The 20,259-nt window shown below is 36.7% G+C and overlaps 1 protein-coding gene across 1 annotated transcript; it reads left to right on the top strand.

The window, feature by feature from the left end:
- Positions 1 to 2,238: 2,238 nt before the first annotated feature.
- SC35 (serine/arginine-rich splicing factor-like protein, putative) lies at positions 2,239 to 5,486 on the top strand. The gene is made up of 10 exons (XM_078576610.1): positions 2,239 to 2,413; positions 2,532 to 2,610; positions 2,697 to 2,776; positions 2,844 to 2,910; positions 3,560 to 3,631; positions 3,792 to 4,106; positions 4,179 to 4,371; positions 4,607 to 4,776; positions 4,856 to 5,015; positions 5,158 to 5,486. Exons 1-8 carry the CDS (start codon positions 2,338 to 2,340, stop codon positions 4,613 to 4,615), a joined length of 891 nt encoding a protein of 296 aa, XP_078432736.1. The 5' UTR covers positions 2,239 to 2,337; the 3' UTR covers positions 4,616 to 4,776; positions 4,856 to 5,015; positions 5,158 to 5,486.
- Positions 5,487 to 20,259: the final 14,773 nt, after the last annotated feature.

Genomic DNA, 20,259 nt, shown 5'->3' with positions numbered 1-20,259 from the left:
ATCAGATTTTTTAAACACATATTTAATGTAGGGAATACTGAGAGAATCAGGGTTTGATCACATTCTTTATGTTTTACTCCTGCTAACTTTTAAACAGAAAATGATATATCTCTTCAAACATCTCAAAGGATTGGCATTGGAAGAAGAATGTTATTGAGATTAATTATATTGAATTTGATTGAAATATTTTAATTTTTGAAACTCACAGTTATCATGTAGACGAGTATTGAAGGAATCAGGGTTTGATCAGTGTCTTTATGCTTGCTCGTGCTAAATATTTAACAGAGAATGATAAATCTCATGAAAATCTGAGGGGGTTGGCATTGGAAGAAGAATGCTATTGAATGTAACTATATTGAATTTGATTGAAATATTTTAAATTTTGAAACTCACAGTTATCATATGGACAAAATTTGAGGGAATCAGGGTTTGATCAAAGCCATTGTGTTTACTCCTGCTAACTTTTAAACAGAAAATGACAAATCTCATGAAAATCTAAGGGGGTTGGCATTGGAAAAAGAATGCTATTGAATTTAACTATATTGAATTTGATTGAAATATTAGATTTTTTAAAATTACAGATATCATATAGACGAATACCGAGGGAATCAGGGTTTGATCAGAGTCTTCGTGATTGCTCCCGCTAACTCTGAAACAGAAAAGGATAAATCTCATAACTAAGCTTTTTACCTATTGGACGGTTGATTTGAGACTACAACATTGGAAAATATATGATAGGACAATCACCAAAGAAAAACTAAGGGTCTCCTAAAATAGGCATTTCATATATTCTTCCATATTTCTATAGGTTGGGCAGTGTACTTATGCATCTAGTAGAAATATAATAACTATAACTAATTTATCCACAAAGTTGATTTCTAGCTAGATAAATCAATAGTTCCAATGCGATGGATTGAATAACAAACACAACAATACATGACATATTTAATCATGGTATGGAAAATGGCATGCATACCTCTTGAAATATCCATTTCCTATTTAAATTTTGTCAATGCCCTTGGATGCCATCTAATTTTCTTTCATTGACTTGGGAAAATAAACATATCACGGCCTCACTATCTGCAAAGTTTGTACATAAAAACAAAAGCTACATGCTCATTCAAGAGTTATACAGATAAAGTTTGGTAACTATTACACACAACAATTATCTACTCAGAGAATTAAAATAAGCAATTACCAACCTAGGTAATTCACAAGCTAGATAGACCAATAGTTTCAATACGATGACTTAAATAATAAACAACAGAATGCATGACATATTTAATCGTTGTATGAAAAATGGCATGCATAGTTTGCATACTCCTTGGGTCCCAACTATATAATTTGTTATTTTCATTGACATAGAAACATAAACTTATCTGCAAAGTTTGCACGTAAAAGCAAAAGCTACATGCTCATTCAAGAGTTATACAGATAAAGTTTGGTAACGATTATACACAACAATTATCTACTCAGAAAATTAAAATAAGTAATTACCAACCTAGGTTATTCATAAGCTAGATAAACCAATAGCTTCAATGCGATGACTTGAATAATAAACAACACAATGCATGGCATATTTAATCATTGTATGAAAAATGGCATGCATAGTTTGCATACTCCTTGGGTCCCAACTAAACCTCGTGTTCCCTTCCTCTTCCATGCGGCTAGTATTTCCCCGGCTGTTACCGCACTGTGTCACCGCAGGCCTGCCAGGAAATAAAGGCCCGATCGAGACCACCAACTTCGGCTCCACCAGGCCTGAGTCGCTTGAAACTGATCCACATCCACCCCTCGTGTTCCCTTCCTCTTCTCCTATAATTCCCGGCTGTTACCACATTATTTTGATTGACCTAGAAACATAAACTTTTCACATCATTACTATCTCCAAAGTTTGAAAATAAAAACAAAACCTACATGTTCATTCATTGAGTCTCATTCAAGAGTTATAGACAGAATATGAACCACCAACATAATGTCATCGTATATATCTTTTATTTTTAGCCCAAAAGTAGACTTGCGTGAAATATATCTTAAATAAGTGAGGTAATGACCCCATTTTGATTGAAAATTAAATTTCTAGCAGCTAGTTCTACATATCCTTTATTTTTATTTTAGTCCGTAACTCCATAAGTAGACTTGCATGAAACTGTAGGCAGAGTGGCATGTATCGTAAATACGAGAGAAAATGACCCCGTTTTAATTAAAAATAAATTTAAAGTAGCTAGAGCGGTTTACCATTTGTAGCGCCTCTTCTCCAAAATTCTATCTGCTTTCTCAAACCCTAATTTCCGATCTCGCGATCGTCTTCCCCTTTGGATCTGCTGTACATCGGCCATGTCGCACTTTGGAAGGAACGGCCCTCCGGACATCAGAGACACCTACTCGCTTCTCGTTCTCAATATCACATTCCGTAAGCAGATCGTCTTCGATTTCTACATTTTTTTCAATTTTTTTTTGGTCAAATTTCGTTCTCGATTATGTTTTTCGAGTATCTGTTCGTCTACTATTGGGTGGTTTGGATGTTCCAGGAACTACTGCCGACGATCTTTTCCCTCTTTTCGATCGATACGGGAAGGTTGTTGATATCTTCATTCCGAGGGATCGCAGGTGCTTTCAAGCGGGAGGACGATCCTTTCTAGCTTTCTTGAGTTTGTGGATTTGTGCGCTTAAATAATAATTTCATTGGCGAGCAGGACCGGGGAATCGAGGGGTTTTGCCTTTGTGCGCTACAAATACGCTGAGGAGGCACAGAAGGCTGTCGAGAAACTTGATGGTAAAATTGATTCGCTTGATGAATAAATTACGCGTACAGAGCTCAATATTTTGATTGTGAAATCCAGGGCGAACCGTTGATGGAAGGGATATTATGGTTCAGTTCGCGAAGTACGGTCCAAATGCTGAGCCCATGTGAGTTATCTCATCTGTCTGGTTATCTATTTAATTCGTCGAATTTTCCTTTGATGAATGTCAAAATTACTGAGTTTATGCTGTGAAAACTTACAGTGAAATGTCACGTATGGATTTTCTTCAAAGAAAATGTCACGGATGGAAGTTTACTGGCCGAATTACTTTTTCCTATTTGAACTCGCAATGAGAATTTTGTGATATTTCTAGTTGAGCTCATAACTATTGACTACCAGATTATCTTTATTCTTCTTCGGTTTCCTGTCATGAGAACATCTCGTCATCATCTCAATACGCAAGGCTGCGTATGTCCATGTTCGTTTTAATCTCTTTGTCTCTGCAAAAAGTGCGATTCAAAGTTGTTCTATGTGTGATTTACTGCACAGTTAGTACTGTTTGAGACGAAAGCCTTCTGGTTGACGATAAGTGCAATCGAAATTATGAATTTAGTGATATTAAGAGAACCGGTCATTACTTCTTAGATGGAAAAACACTAATGTATCATCAAAAGTAGCAAGTCCGGGAGAGATCCCGCCAGTGTTCATAGATCCTTCCAAGTTCAGTGTTATTTGTTTCTTCTTGGTTTTTTTAGCCATAACATTCTGTTTATGTCTGAAGATATACATTCTTAATAACTGCCTGTGTTTTTCAGTCGTAAAGGGAGGGTATCAGAAACTTTATCTCGTTCAAGGGGGAGATCTAGAAGTCGAAGCCCCAGGCCAAGGTAAGATATTATTCATTTTTTTGGATTAACATCTCCTCACTGCACTGGAGTAATCAAGAGTAAAATAAAAGCTTGCGTAGTCGTAATGACTTAGATATGTCACAATGTTAAATTGTTTTTGAACAACTCATGAATTAGAAATGTTTATGTGCCTCATTAGGCATAGAGATGACAACAGATACAGAGATAGCAGAAGGCGAAGCCGTAGCAGGAGCGGAGGCAGGTATGATCGTGACAGACGTGATAAAGAAAGGGACTATCGTCGGCGTAGTAGGAGCAGGAGCAGAAGCATAAGCCCCGAGTACAGAGGCAGAGATCGTCGACGCAGTAGAAGTGCGAGTCGGAGCAGGAGCATGAGCCCAGATGATAAGGGCAGAGATCGCCAAAGGAGCAGGAGCCGGAGTGTCAGTCTGGACCACGATAAGAGCCCGGCTCGACAAAAATCTGACCGCAGCCGGAGCCGCTCTGCGGAGAGGTGGGTAGCGATTAACATCATACAAGTTATCTGTTCATTTGACGCAATGTCTAATATTTGATTTCTATGCAGTGCCTCGCCCGCTAGGCATAGTTCTTCTCCGCAGAAGAGCCCATCTCCTCGCAGGAGCCCATCTCCTCGAAGGAGCCTGTCTCCACGCAGGAGTGTGTCTCCACGTAGCGAAGGTCGCTCTCCTGCTCGAAGTGCTTCATCTGGTGGTCGGAACTCTGTCTCGAGGAGCCCGTCTCCCCGCGGATCTGATCAGGTGCTCAGTGCATTCAAATTATTATTTTTTAATATATTCCCTTGGGAAATATCGTGATCCTTCCACTTGGGTTTGGGTCAACAAGTAAAATTTTTTTCATTGTCATCCATTTTTGGTATGTGACAGATGATGAGTGGATGATGATTCATCATCGCGGTGATCATCATCCTCTCATTGTCGTCATCGTGGATGCCATATCCCTACCCTCCACTGAATTTCATGGTTTTATTTGCAGGATAACTAGTCCTGGATATGAATGAGCACCGAATAAACCCCTCATCCTCGTGTTATGTTCGTGTTCGTGCGGCATTAGATGACTATTGGTTGCTGGGACACCGCCAAGGTTGATGTTTTCTCTGTTTCTTGGTTTTCTTGTCGTGTGTGTTCACTGGTTTATTTAGAACGGTAGAGCTCTCTGTGCCATCACAACATAGTTTAGTGAACTTAGATTTTAATTACATTTGATTTATCCTCTATTTTTTAGCATTGGCCGTGGCTGATCGTTGAGATGGATCGGTTGCGGTGGTAGCTGGTTTCTAGTTTCAGTGCTGGATGGTGATGATGATGATGGTGAAAAAAATGGTGGTAATTAACTTAATCCATGGGGGGTTCGTGACAGTTCTTGTTGCTGGGACACCACCAAGGTTGACATTTTCTCTAAATCTTTGTTTTCTTGTCGCCTGTATTCACTGGTTTATTTAGAACAGTAGATCTCTCTGTGCCATTGCGGTTGGTTTTAGTGAACTTAGATGTTGATTTGCTTTGATTTTATCCTCTATTTTTTAGTTTTGACCGTGGCTGATCGGTGAGATGGATCGGTTGCGGTGGTCGCTGGTTTCTAGTTTCAGTACGTGGTGATCATGATGATGATGATGGTGGTGATGATGATGATGATGGTGGTGATGATGATGTACTCAATCCGTGGCGGTGTTTCATGTTTTGGTGATGATTCAGTGCTGTTATCCTTGGTCACATGGTAAGTAATCATTTATTTTGCTTAGCACCCATGCAAATTCTTGATTTTCACATCTTGCATGCCTTGCATTGAGTTTCTCCTTGGCCCCGAATTTTCATAATTGAATGATAATATCGGTTAAATCAGCCAGTTGGATTGATATTTCTGTCTAGAGCGTTGCTACCTGTCTGTAAAGATCTTTTTAGATGGCCTTCAAGAGTAGTTAATTTTGACGCTGTCAACAGAAATATGCATCAATTGATTTTTTTAAAAGTATACAAATTATGCACTATAGCAGCGTAGACTTGGCTGCAAATTTTTAACATTTAATGGTCAAGACGTGGATTTTAATGAAACATATGAAATTAATACATTTTTTAATACATTGTGCAATGACGTTTTGGTCAAATTATTAATCGTCAGAACATTTCTTTCATTTGTATCATGTAACATGCGCTTCCTTTTTAGCAGTAGGGGTAAGTAACAGATAGAGCTGAATAGTTGAGTTGTGTACTACTAGATTACAAGCGACAATTTAGTCCTTTTGGTTTTGATAATATTAAATTTTGTTGATTTGGTATTGAACTTGGGAGGTTTTTCTCTAGTAGAGTCGTGAAGAGCTATCTTGAATCTTCGTTGTTTACCCGTTACCCGGCTGGTTCGATATAGTATACTACCTGACTAGATATTCAGTATATTAATAATTTTTTAATTTACTGTATTAAGTGTGTATGACATTAGCATACTGTTCCTCGTTCAAAAAAAATCAAACTGTTATTTAGAAGAATGCGTGCAATATTCGGTGAAGCAGACTTTTTTTGCTTTTCATTTTTTCTTCATGATACAGTTTATACCGGGAACATGCTCCGGAATTATAATTTGATTCATTGATATAAAAACCATTTCCATGATGAATTTGCCAATGTGATCATATTAATTGCCTTTATTTTTTGGAAATGTCGACATCATTTAACAAGAAATTCGCGTGATATATTTGTTGCTATTTATTAGTTTTGTTTTTCAGATGTTTTATACTCCTAAGATATCTGAATGCTGACCGTGTAAATGTTACGACCATCCTATCAGATAATAAGTAATGGTGTATAATATTTAGAAAGGTGATTTAAGAGGCGAGGGAATGGGCGGCTGATAGAATTATAAGAATTAGAGAGAAAACAACAAAAGGACACGTATATAAATAGATATGAATAGAGGCAACAAGAGTGACAAATATAAAAAAAATGAGTAGGATAAAGATAGTGAAAGATTAAAGGAGAGAGAAATAAAGAGGTCTGAGAGCAGAGAACTTCTGAGAGGGGTGAGAGCTGAGGTTGAGCTGCAGCTGCAGAAGCTCATGGAAGCTGAGCAAGCGCTAGAAAATCAGGATGAGAAGATGAGAGCTGTGAGAATCAGAAAAATCTAAATAAATGCACAAAGAGATAGAGTATAGCTACCTGTAGAATGAGCAAAAGACAGACAAATTGACAGATAAGAGATGCATATGGAGAGTGAGGTAGAGAGAAAAACAAGTCAGAGGGGAAAATAAAGAAAACATGATGGTGGATAGGTTAAAACAGTGAGATAAAAAGTAAAGACATATTTAGTTTCAAAATTCCTTCAGTATTTTTACACAAACAACTCACAAAGTAAAAAGTGCAAGACATAGCCTTATAAAAGTTTTAAGCTGTGTCACATTCCTTACAGTACATTTCAAGTATTCTCCTCTGTTTGAGGCTTGTACTGGGGCTAGTGAAAGGTTTTGAAGTTGGTAAGTGGTTGTTCTTTAATCACAGAAATGGAAGAAGATGATAGGGCTGGGCGAGGAGGCACTTGTGGCATTCACCTACTTTGATAGGCTTCACATCACAAGCTTTTTGAGAAGAGAGCTTTGCGTTTGTTTTTATTAGACTTGTTGTTGTCTGTCATAAGGGAGAACCTTGCTCCTTGTTATATCCCCATTTCCTGCCAAGCCAAAGGGAGTATGAAGGCAAGAGAGTTTAACATTCAAATATTCAAAAATAACAATTATAAAGATAAGAGAGTATGAAGGCAAGGAAGATGATGCATGTTATTCAACATGATAAGGCTGATAAGAATGACAAATTCTGAGTTGAAGGTCAACCATGATTGGCACACATGTTGCTTTGTTCATCTTCCATGAGGTTGACAAGAGAATCCCCAAGTTCTCTTGTTCCCTTCCAATATTTTCTATCCTCTCCAGCATCCTTGCATTCTGCTACATCATCATCTTCATCATCTGCATTATGTCATCATCAGAATTTTGATTAGTTAAAAGCACATGCTGAAAGTTTGATTGAGATTCAGGTTGGAGGGAATGTAATGATCAATGCTGAAATGGATCCCCAGATTCACAATTAAAAAGTTTGCTTCCTTGATTTCATGTTGTCCTCTGTTGGTGGTGACCTTGATAAACATGCATTACATTTAGTTCCATATCCTGCCATGCTCCATTACTATGGCTACATCCAAAGCAAAGCATACAAAAGATTTTTGCATATGATGATTAGAATAGGTTTGTTCCTGATAGTTTTTCCTAGAAAAACATTATGTTCTTTCACAATAATGCTACTCGTGAGAATAATGAGCATCATATTTTGGATAATCATAAATAAAAAATGGATCATGATATCCATAATCAATATTTCTTGAATAAAGAATTGAATTCATGATAAGATAATCAAAGGATCCAATAAATAAATATACCTATGACATCCTCATTTGATGCATTGTTAACAAAACAAATGTAAGAATAAATAACAATAAACCTCAATGACACCTGCTTCCCAACAATGACACTAGTTGATAAACCAGAATCTGGGTTAAATAAGTCATTTGAAAGGCTCTGATATATGCAATAACATTTATATATTTTTCCTTGTGATATGGAAAGCGTCGAATCCACGAGGACCAGGTAATCAGATAATAAATTGGAATTCAAATATATATTTAAAATAATTTTTTAGGTGGTTTAATATTTTTCTGGAATTTTTAACTATTTTCTAAAGATCAAATAACGGAAATGGGGGAAAATAGTCAAATCTATTTTTTAAAAATAAATAACAGCTATGCTGTTTCTATTGAGTTGTGATAAAATATTATGATTTTTAGCAATTTTTGTATTTTTTTAGGTCAAGAAATAAATGTCAAGGACAAATAGAGCCTTTGTCTGCCCTTTCCACTACAAAATCTGCAAGTGGTAGTGTGTCGCCGGGCGACATAAACGTTTAGTGGATGCAAAATGTGTAACTTTTGCTATGTGAATAATTTTTTAGTGTGGTTTGATGCATTGGAATGCTTGAAGTCTAGAGTATTCACTGGAATTCAAATCCAAATCAAACGTTTATGAGACAATACAAAATTTGTTGTCACTTCCCCCCAAGAGCCAAGTGGTATTCTTTGTCCAAGACTCTTGATCACCCTTGAACTCTCTCTCCCAAATTATTTTAGAACAAGATTGGATCAAAGAAATCTGACGCATTGGGCCTCCAATAGCAAGTTGGGAGCATAAATCCAAGATGAGATACAAAGAGAGGGGATAAGAGATTAAATAGAAGTACCCTAACTATCCCAGTGATTTGATTTAATTCCAAGGGTTTGGAGGGCTAGGATTAATTATTTTCTAGCAAGGATCCACGTTCCCTCCTTCCCATATTTGAAATCAGGTCTTTCAAATTCAAATTGTGGGTTAGCTCTATAGGTATTCCCTTTAGTTGACCTGGTTCTTAAAGAGGTTTGAATCAGCTTCTAGAGTGGGCTTGTGTATTGGGCCGTTTATTATTTAGGAGATGGCTCAGGTTTCTCCATTCCTCCTATTTGTATCCCAAATTTACCATTTTATTTACCTAAGTCCTGTATTTCAAATAAAACTACAAGAAGATGTGAGAAATATACTTGACTCTAAGGAGTCAACTGGGGTTAGTCTCAAACATCAATAATATTTATGAAAATAAAGTTTATGAAAATAAATTATGAGCTCCTCATTTTATTTTTAAAATGCAAGTGAAAGTCTATAAATATATCTTAAGAAAGTATAAAAGCATAATTTTATGGATCTAATTTTGATGTTATCAAGGGTCGGGAGTAGAGAGGGCCGGGAGAAAGAGAGGTTGAGTTCCAAGCATTGAGAGGGGTGAGAGCTGATATTGGGAGGGGCGAGAGCATATAAGGATGAGACGGTGAGCCGAGTGGGAGCCAAGAGTGAGAGCCAAGTGGGAGGGAAAGCCAAGAGAGAACCAAGCGGGGCTGAGAGGAAAGCTGAGAGGGAGCTAAGAGGGAAAGCCAAGCGAGAGCTGAGAGGGAAAGCCGAGTGGGAGTTGAGACTTCATATATGTTGCCTATTTTTTTCTTCCCAGACATTGGATGGGACGAGGAATCCTTGAAAATGATGGTTCCGAGACATTATATTTCATGGAAGAAGTTATTCGGGATTGGACAGAATATGGACATGATGATTCACATGATCCCATTCTGCATCCCTGTCCTGGATGATAATGTAATATAGGTACAATTAGCTAATAAGGCTTAATTATGATACTTAATGAATAAATGAATCATATGATTGATTGGAGAGAATTATTGAAAATAGTCATGTACGCTAATGAATATATACATACAAATAAATAAATAAAAACTGAGAATAATCTTTAAGATTAACATTTTGAGAATATTTACACATACGGGGCACAATTCAAATGAGAAAATATACAAACTATACTTTGAGTTACAAGACAATCGGGAAGAGAATAAATAAAAAAATGTGGAGTAAACTCAAAGTGGAATTGGCATTAAGAGAGGGGCAATATCAACTTTTCCTTTAGGAAAGAAAATCTCAAATGGATAGAATAAGGTGAAAAAATCATGGAATATTTTGATTTGGTAATTATCTGAATGAAAAAAATAGATCTTTATACCAGTCCTAGAATCAAACAAAATAATGATGACAAAATACTGGAACAAGAAGACTTTTATCAGGATCTTCTTACATCTCAAAATGCCACAATTGACCATAAACCTCTAGAGATTATATAAGGAGAAGTGACCACTTCTGATAACCAATGGTCATGTCATATTCTACACTAAGGAAATTGAAGAAAACTTCATACGACGTATCATTTGCACAAAATGTGTCTACTGTTTAGGATTTGATACCAAGGACCACCTATTTTTCAAGGACGAATAGGTAGAAAAAACATGAAACTGGTTTGGAGAAAATGGAACATGAGGCCCAATGTATTTCATACTCTTAAAGATCATATCAATAGTCTTACCAAATAAGAGCTGGGTTCTGGTTCCTTCATTGAATGATAGAAAACTGGATTTTCTACGAAATAGAAGTGTTTATCAATTCAAAATTGATCTTTAAAATCAATAAATCATATGTACCTTGTGGGGAACTTGTTCCACCCTTGACTTGATCACTTTGAGATTTTTCTGAAGCTTTTCACATGCTCGATCTCTAGAAGTATTCACGCGATCAAGTTGCTCTTTGATCTTCACCTCTTCATCTTCAACTCTTCTTGAAAATCTTGAAGACCTTCTCACCATGATGTTTATTTTCTTGGATGAGTGGAGAAATGCTCAGAATGAAGAAAGGGGTTGGGGGGGGGGGCGCCTAGCTTTGGCTGGCCTAGGTGCCTAAAATGGGTGCCCGTTTCCATATATTTTATTTAAGAATTTTCTAAAAAACCCATTTCGTAAAATATATTCACCAATGCCTCTATGATCTTATTTGTGTGACCCTCTAGGCCCATGTAGCATTCAAGTTAATAACTTCAGTGGCCCAACAATAATTACTAGCCAACCCTATTAATTAATTATATCAACATTATTAATCAACTAAGGATCAATTTAACCCAATCTATAGGGTAAATTACCATATACGTATAATCCTTCATCTGCGTGAGACTACATATTAACTTAGGGTATGGTTGATCGTCAAACCTTAATCTGTCATTCGAGTAGCACTGATGCATAACGGGGATCATTGGAGAATGCCATCTCCAATATCCTCACTACCGTGGCTAGGGATTTAGCTGCATCATTTTCTTTGCTTCAATCTCCTCTTATATCGAGGGCGGATAATCTTGTCTTGACCACTCAATCATCTCTATGGGCTTCCTCCTACATACGATCTATGACTTATTTGAATCCCATGGTTAGTGACTTGTAAGTCGTAGTCAAAACATGATTGTCCATCCATGAGATGTCCTTGGTGTCTCATGTCAATGGATCACTTATACAACTATGACATGAATGAACATTATTGATGTTTAAGTATAATACTATTCAGGGATTCTTTGGATCAATTCAATGAACTCTTTTTCCAAAGTGCATCCACTATTTGTCCTTCGTGTCGCCACACTATTGACCAAAGATCAACCATACTTATCACATAAGTTGGATCATATAAGTGTTATTCTATCCAGATAATTCAATGCCCATATCAACCATCCATTGAACATGAATTTTTACAATACATGTTTAAAGAGTAACGAACATTGGATTATGATCTCATTATAATTCACTAGGTCATTGCAAATATTCATGGTATTCATTGTAAACATCACACTGGAATAATAATGAACAAATATTTTATTCAATGAACTTAAATAAAATATGGTAGTGCGTTCAGGCTTGACAACTACATAATATCCATCAATAATGACCCAAAGAAAGTAAAGTACAGCTCTTTATTGAAAATATTCTTTCATGCTCATAATATGGGAAAAATGACAAAAGAGAAATCATTGAAATAGGAGGATAATCGGGGATATGGCGCAATCACCAAAAGGTCCAACAATACTACCAACATCTTAGTGAAATCATGAAACCTAATTATAGATCTTCAAAACCGGAAATACAATCCCTATAAAAATGGAACATTAACATTGGAAATAGAGAGTAAACCATCACCATTACATTCATAAAATGACTCTCATTGTTATGTATGTTCCTCAAGTTAAATATTGATGGAGCTTCAAAAGCAAACCCAGGGAAGGCTGGAGGTGGAGGGTTACTATGTGATGAAATTATAGAGCGTTGGTCACTTTTTCCTCCTGTTATAAAGTGGTCACACATACCAAAGCAGAAAGCCAGGGGTTACAATATGGTTTAGATTTGTGTCATTGAAATGGAAAAGTGAAAATATTGGTGGAAATAAATTCCAAAACACTGTGGTAATTCATTCAATATAAGAAATATAATGAATGGAAACACTCATAGGATGGTGGGATAAAACAAAAAGTATTTGCCTATGATAGGGGATGCAACAAGTTCTTAGCCACGATATGTTATGAACCTTCAAAACAATTACAGTAACAACCCACAACAGTGAGGTGTCTCCAATTGAAGTTTGAAAAGGTTATATAAGAATCCACGTGAAGCCTATACATCTCTTATTTTAGCTAATGTAGTTCCATTTTGTTCCTCTCATTTCCTGAGTTATTTCATCAAAATTTAACAGTTCTCAGATTTCTTCTTGCTAAACTTGAATACATATCAAAAAATATATTGTTTAAAGCATGAAATTAGGGTTGTATTGTATTTTATTTTAAATCAGATGATTATTCCTTGATTGTGACACCCAATTATTTGTGTTTTCTTAAGAAAATTGGCATGACGCAAATAGGGATTTCAGGGAATCTAGTGTCTTATAATATCTGGAGAGACAATAAGTTGGATTGGTTAGGAATTACCGTGACCAATGATGGAGTAACCCTAGCTCTGCAGCAAGGATGGTCAGGGTATAAATCTTAGTCCAATGCACTACTTCTCTTAATGCTGCACAATGAACGGGGAACTAAGACTCATAATGGGAAGGAGATGAGAAAACAGTAAGACATGGAGGCAACAATCAAGTAGTAATCATAAAAATTCCATTTCAAGGTAAGGAAAAAAATACACAATGCATCCCTGCAAATAATCTTAGTCCATGCTCATAAGGCACTAACCATCCACCAAATACAAAGATCCAAAAGTTCTAAATCTTCTCTACCTAAGTATGATACAACTAAAATGTCACAGATGCCGATCCATTTCAAAGTTTCATTCCCCCCATCAACAATCAAAGAAAACCCACTTCAAGGTTAAGATCTTGGATACTGGTGCTACAGGCCGAGAAATATTTTTTGTGCGGACTCCATTATAGAGCTTCTATTACTGATAGAATGGGCGAAGGCTGTTACTTTTTGATTGATTACACGGCTGTTGTCCATTCACATTTTGAATCCTAACGGGCTTGTGAGCCTCAGCTAATCTACACTTTTTTTCTATTGAATTACAACTTTTTAAATGAAAGATGATGTCAGAGAGAGGCTATATAAAACCCTCTTGGGACACCCATAAGGGGAAGTTTTTGGAGAAGAAATATTCAGTTGCCAAAAGGAGGTCTTGTCACCACCGTTGTCACACTGCATTACCTCATGGTAACATTATCTCTGCCTGATTGCACTAGCAGCTAGTGTGGCATCCTCGGTCCTCATCATCATTGTCGCCATCTCCATCGTTCTCATCACTGTCATGCCTCATTTGTGCCTTCTTCCTTGTCCCTGTCACCACACAGCCTGCCCGTCCTGCGTCATTCCTGATAATAAGTTGTATGTTATTTATTTCTTACTGAAAAAATTAAAAAGGTAAAACACAACGATAGACGATCATGACTGTAGATAAAATAATCAAGCTAACCAGTCATTTTTCTATTAAATAGTATCTAAATTATATTTTAATATCCTCATCATTATTCAAGACACACTTGACAGGTACCCATTCTCGCCATAGTTTTCTACCTACCTTTTTGCAGAGTGTGCTGGAGCTAAATTACAAAGCATAATTTATCGAGATCCCATAGGGAGATACAATATGGAGTAACATAGACACATAAAGGAGAGTAGGGACACATACACAATAGAGAGCCACCTGTATCAACGAGCAACCATCAACTTCAGAGCAATAGACTGGCTAGCATAAGAAGAAAGCTCCACTACTGTTCCAAAAGTTACATACAACCCATGCAAAGGCAACAAGACAAAAACATCCAAGTGACGTGCTACTTTCATACTTCTTCACTCATGGGTGTTATTCTTACTTTTATAATGACCAATCCTCATTGTACCAAACTTGTCTGATCTTCTCCCCAGTTGGGAGCCAAAACAATATATGTCATGTTCATTTCAATGAAGAAATTATTATTAAAAAACCTAGATGATTAACAAAATAGAACGACAGTATTCACAAACCAATGGTTTAATGCTATTTGGCGATGATTAATTCAAACTAGTAAGATGAGATTTAATTATAAGAAGCACTTATAGTAAATAACGTATAAGTACATATTTATTTATTTATATTTTAGAATATGTCATAATGAGCATAAGGCCAAGAAAGATTGGTATGTAGAAATATTTATTTCTCTTTATAATTTCTTAAATTTCAGAAGTTTAATTTTAAAAAACTGGATCCAAGGATATGCAAAAACTCTTAGAAATAGTTCTAAAGTTTTTAGGGAAAGGAGGTTACAGGTATGGAAATAATTCTAATACTATAATTAAGGGACATAAATATTATAATAGTTCTAAACTTCCTCTTCTTAATTATATTATTATTAAGGGACATAAATATGAAGTTTGTATTCCACCAATTGAAAATGTATCTCTGTTATTTATTTTCATTACTTAAAATCTAAGAAAATATGCAATCTAATATTTTTAAATATGAGTTTATTTAAAAAATATTTACGTGAATTAATAAAAGATATGATTCTGTACAAGAAATGTTATTTGATTTTATATAAATGAATACATATATATGTACTGAAGTTTCATAGAGGCTGATTGGACCAAACTAGGGGTTCAAGTTGATGATGCATACAGCTCTAATTTTAGTTGTTAAGATGATTTATTTTCAATGAAAAAAGATGAATACTGTTTTCACTAGGTGTGGAAAATTTTCTGTGCAAATCCTGGACAGAACATGATTTTTGAGATTTTTTCAGAATTGTTTATCGCCTCTAAAGAGAGATAAAAAATTCTGAAGTTAATTTGGTTGTAATTCCCTTATCCGGTTCAAAGTCGTTGAACCGGATGAGAGAGAGCTGTCCGAATCGTTACCGAACTGAGTTAATTCAGTTCAGGAATGATTCACAACAGTTTGAGTGAAGAGAGAGAGAGAGAGCGCACAGTCGTGGGCGCTCCACCGCTGGATGTGCGGGCAAAAGTGCCACTTGTGCACTGGGCTTCGGCGTTCCGCTGCTAGTTGCGCCAGCGGAAGTGCTCTCACGTGTGGTGGACCAAACGATGATATTTGGAGTTCCAGATATCGTTTTGACATGTGTGAGTAGGTGTTGGAAAGCTTAGGACGTTGGCTATCTGGAAGGAAAAGTCTGGGAGGAGGTAGAACGAGAAGAAGAAAGGAACCTTTTTGTCACACCCAAGGGGCCAAAGGTGATCTCTTCAGTTCCCTAACAACTGGGTTCAAGATCCAGGACGCTCCCAGAAGACTCCTTGCACCTTCAGGATGAAGGTGGACCCAGGAACAAGCTCAACAAGGAAGAAATGGAACAGAACAATACTCAATTCTTGGATGCCCTCAAGGAGGGTGAGGGGGGCCCTTTTATAGGGGTACATGTGTTTCCTTCAGCCATTGTTGGTGGTTGGATCATGGATGAACATCCAAGATTGGGTTCTTGAGGCCTCAATCTAGGTGATCAGACCCCAACCAATCAGATTCTTTCCCTCCAGGTCAAATTTGGAGGGAAAAGAACAAGTTGGTTAGATTTAGTTACAAATCATCCCTAGCCCTTGGATTTGAGCTGGAATGGAGGATGAATGGGTTCCACCTCATGAATCCTGGACTGGATCTTGACCCTGGGCTCTCCTCCAAACAATAACTGCCAGCTGGAGTCCTCCTCAGGTGGCTTGATCATCCTGAAAGCCTCCAAGGACCTTCTAGAAGGTTTTCTTCATGCTCCTTCACAACAAGCTTATCGGTTGAGTCAGCTCCACTAATTAGCATGCATCTTTTTCTTCATAGCTCCTTTTGATATGAAATTTTTTCCCAAGCCTCAAGACTTATGTCTTGACTTCCTCATAAAATTTTGTAATTTTATGAGCATCGAAAGTTAACCTTTGGCCTGAAAAGTCAACATACTAGGGGAATTGTTAGATTCATATCCCACTTGACTCATTGAGTCTAGTGGGGTTTAGAAATATCCCTGAAATCCTCTTAAAAATAAATCCCAAACTATGTAACTTGGTAAAATACATGTCAGAGCATTGATGGAAACCTCAGTTGGGTAAAAAATTTAGCTTTTTAATTATTGAAAAAAGTGGAAGGCATGTTCTCATTATTATGTAAAATAATAGTTTTTGGTAGTGTTGAAATGAATTTCAGGGTAGTTAGGATGAAGAATACGTGCGAATGACTACCCTTATTTGACCTTATCAGAGGCATAGGTGAAACAACTGTCTGTGATTAAACGCCTATATAAATGCTTCATAAATTCAGTTATCAGGAAAAAAATCAGCAATTTTTGTGGAAATTAGACAAAAATAGGTGAGGTGATAATTAAGTCAGCGTGGCTGTATTCATTGATCAGTTTAAGATATTATAAAATAAATTTAACTCCATGTCATGAAGAATTTTTACTTTTCTCATAACAGAGAGAAGAAGATTTCACACAAGGACATTTGGTCAGAAATTATCATGTTGCTTCCTTTTTGGGGTGGGGAAGGATCCTGGATGTCCTAAGAAGGTGTCCTAATCAGGACTCCTAGAAAAAATGGACGATTGAAGCTTTTCAGTTTATGTAAACCATAAAACTAGAGTTGGATACACCAATGGAAGATTTTATTCATCTTTCTATAAAATGTTTTTTTTCTAAAATCGATCAAGAATGATATCAATAATATCACCAAGATGGATTTCTGCTTGAAATGTTTGAATCGTAACAATGCCTAATGCAATCAGTATTTAACCTCCAATGTTTTATATCTTGAATTCTCTTAAAAATTTAGATTTCTTTAATTATGAGTCAAGGTTTATCCATAGGAGACTAGCTAAGCTTTAGTTATTTTAGTAACTTTTTTATATTGAAAGAATGGGGGTTATCTTGAAGTTGTCATTGAATTGAAAAAGACTATAAGATCTGATGGTAGGTTTTTTAATTATAATCACAAGTCTCAAAACTTAAAATGATACCAATGTTGAAAATATGGTATATTCTTGTTTGTTATATTTATTTTATGCTAATTTGTGATTCATAATTGATATTGGAACAAAGATGAATGGATGGTTAACCTAGTTTCCCAAAGAGGTGATTATATATGTGACAGGTTCAAGATTTTGTTCATTGATCACCAAATGGGTGAACTCTTTATAATTATAAGTCCATCATTCCTACATATATATACAATTGTAATCATACATTGGTAAATAGACTATTAGGGTTTGTTGCACCCTTTTCTACATGGTATAAGATTTTAAATAAACCTCCACGTTGTCGTCACCAACACATCATCGAGGCCACTCCACATTATCTCATCCTCCTTGTGCTACTGTGCGACCATGTAACCGAGCTCTGTATTTTGCTGCTATGCTACCTCGCGTAGTCACCTCACCTTGTGCCTCTGCAATACCAATTTTTTGCCATGAACTATTGTGGCACCTCATGATGTGTCATTTAAGTGTGCATTTACACCAACGTATTGTCTCCACACTGTCGTGTGTTCCTTGTGCCACCACGCCACTAGTTTTGCTTGCATCACTATGCTACCATGATAACATTGTGTCACCTTGAACCATTGTATTGCCCGTGCAACCTTACGTCCCCACACTGCCCATGCCACCACATCATCTTACATCACCGTGGCACCTTAAAACCATCACACTTTGCTGCCTTGTGGTCATCATGGCACCTCCACACTTCCCTCATTTTGTCAAACTATAGTGCCTCAGCCCCATTGTTGTGCTGCATTTACATTGCCTCCTCCCCTGCACTTGCCATGCTACTATTGTGCCCTCTTGGCAATTGTACAACTTTCACATTGCTTTGGCACCATGGTTGCAGTAATCATACCATAACCAAATACATGATCCCACCACCTGTCAACACCTCCTCTTCACGCTGCCATTGGTTATGCGTTGCATTTTTCTCCATGTCAGCATTGGCACCTCTAGAGCTCATGCATCCACTATTTTAATGGTGGGCCTGATTACTACCTCTACATTTTCCCCTCCTTACCCCGTGCTTGAGAGGGCATTTGTGACCCAAAGTCTGATGGTGGTTGGGGCCCAAAAGAGAAAGTCCATAACTCCTTATCCCTGTCCTTGTTGTGGAAAATCTAGCCATCCATCCACCAAATGTTGGAAGGATTTTTGCAAAACAAAGTGGGTTCAAGCAGTTATATTGGGTTTCCCTACTTGGACATTTTCAGTCTGCTCTCGGACACCTTTATCCGCTCTCCAATGATTTGGGTGCAACTTACCCTGATGGAGTATGAAGCATGGAAGCAGTCTTCATCAAATCATTATATACGCTCTATTGTGCGAGCCTTTCTTCTCATTCACATACTTCCATGTTTGGTACATACACTTTACTTGACTCTTCATTTTCTTTGATCACTAATTCCACCGCCTCCAGCCATATGACCTATAGTCATTTTTGAGTTTTGTTTCCTTAATCTCACCACTATCTATCCACTGGTGATTATTTCTAATGATCAGACTTATGTAGTCAAAGGCCATGGTACCACTCGCATTTTCCCTACCCACTCGCAATTGAGCCATGTTCCTTACATTCGCAGCTTTCATGCCAATCTTATTTCCATCAGCTAACATGCAAAATAACTTTGAAAACTCATGCGTATTACATAATTATCTGTATCCTAATGTCCATAGTTGCATGTTATCATGGTTTAAACTGACTAAAGTAGCCTACACTGTGATTTCATGATTTTTTCCAATCTTTAATGCGTTTTTACATATTTATTTGACTTTAGTTTCATTAAGAAATAATTTTGCAAATAAGAAAATATTTTTAGAATTAATTAACGCATTTACTATTTTTTTTTTGACTTTTGGTATTTTATTAGAATTTTTGACCAGTATTTGATTAAGAAAACATTTGTTAAATGCATTTGAATCTCACTTGCCACTTGTCATGCATAACTTCGTCAATTCTTTGGCCAGTGATTGGCGCTGACATAGCTATGGCATCATGATTCTTGATGCCATAATTATTCAATGAATGTTTATTTTTTTAAACACAACACATTGCACGAGGTCCACCTTTTTTATTATTAAATATGATAATTATGCTGACATAGCCCCATAAAAATGCTCTTCTTTTTTGCCAATAAATGCACATGGAAGAATGAAGATGAATTTGAATAGAAAATCCCTTCTTGCATTCATGACATAGTAATGCCCAATGTTGATCTTGGTACACAACACACTCTCATCCATCAATCACGTATATTCATTTAATTAATGATTGGTTTATGATTGCTTTGCTTTTAGCACTCAAGACAGGTGGAAACACATAATTCAATGGCAGAGAAAACAAGAAAAAGGTTTGATGAATAAAAAAACTGAGTTTTATGTGGGTGGTGGGCGCACGGGGGAGAGAAAAGATGCAGCCATTTTAAAATTGCAATATCTGGAGATCTAACCATCATATTCGGGTAAAATTTTGAGGGCGGGTTTGCCATTTTAAAATTGCAATATCTAGAGATCTAACCGTCATATTTGGGTAAAATTTTGAGGGCGGGTTTGCCTTTTACCTCTTTCCATCCATACAGTTGGATAATATAATAAGTGTTGGAAAGAGGATGAAAAACACGTAGGAAGTACTCTCCAACCTTCTCGTTCAAGAAAGACACAACAACTGCTTCTGGAGTAGACAATTCTTGATTCTTGGG

This window comes from Wolffia australiana, chromosome 6, assembly GCF_029677425.1.
Source record: "Wolffia australiana isolate 7733 chromosome 6, ASM2967742v1".
NCBI classification, from domain to species: Eukaryota; Viridiplantae; Streptophyta; class Magnoliopsida; order Alismatales; family Araceae; genus Wolffia; species Wolffia australiana.
This window is presented reverse-complemented; position numbering and strand designations above follow the sequence as displayed.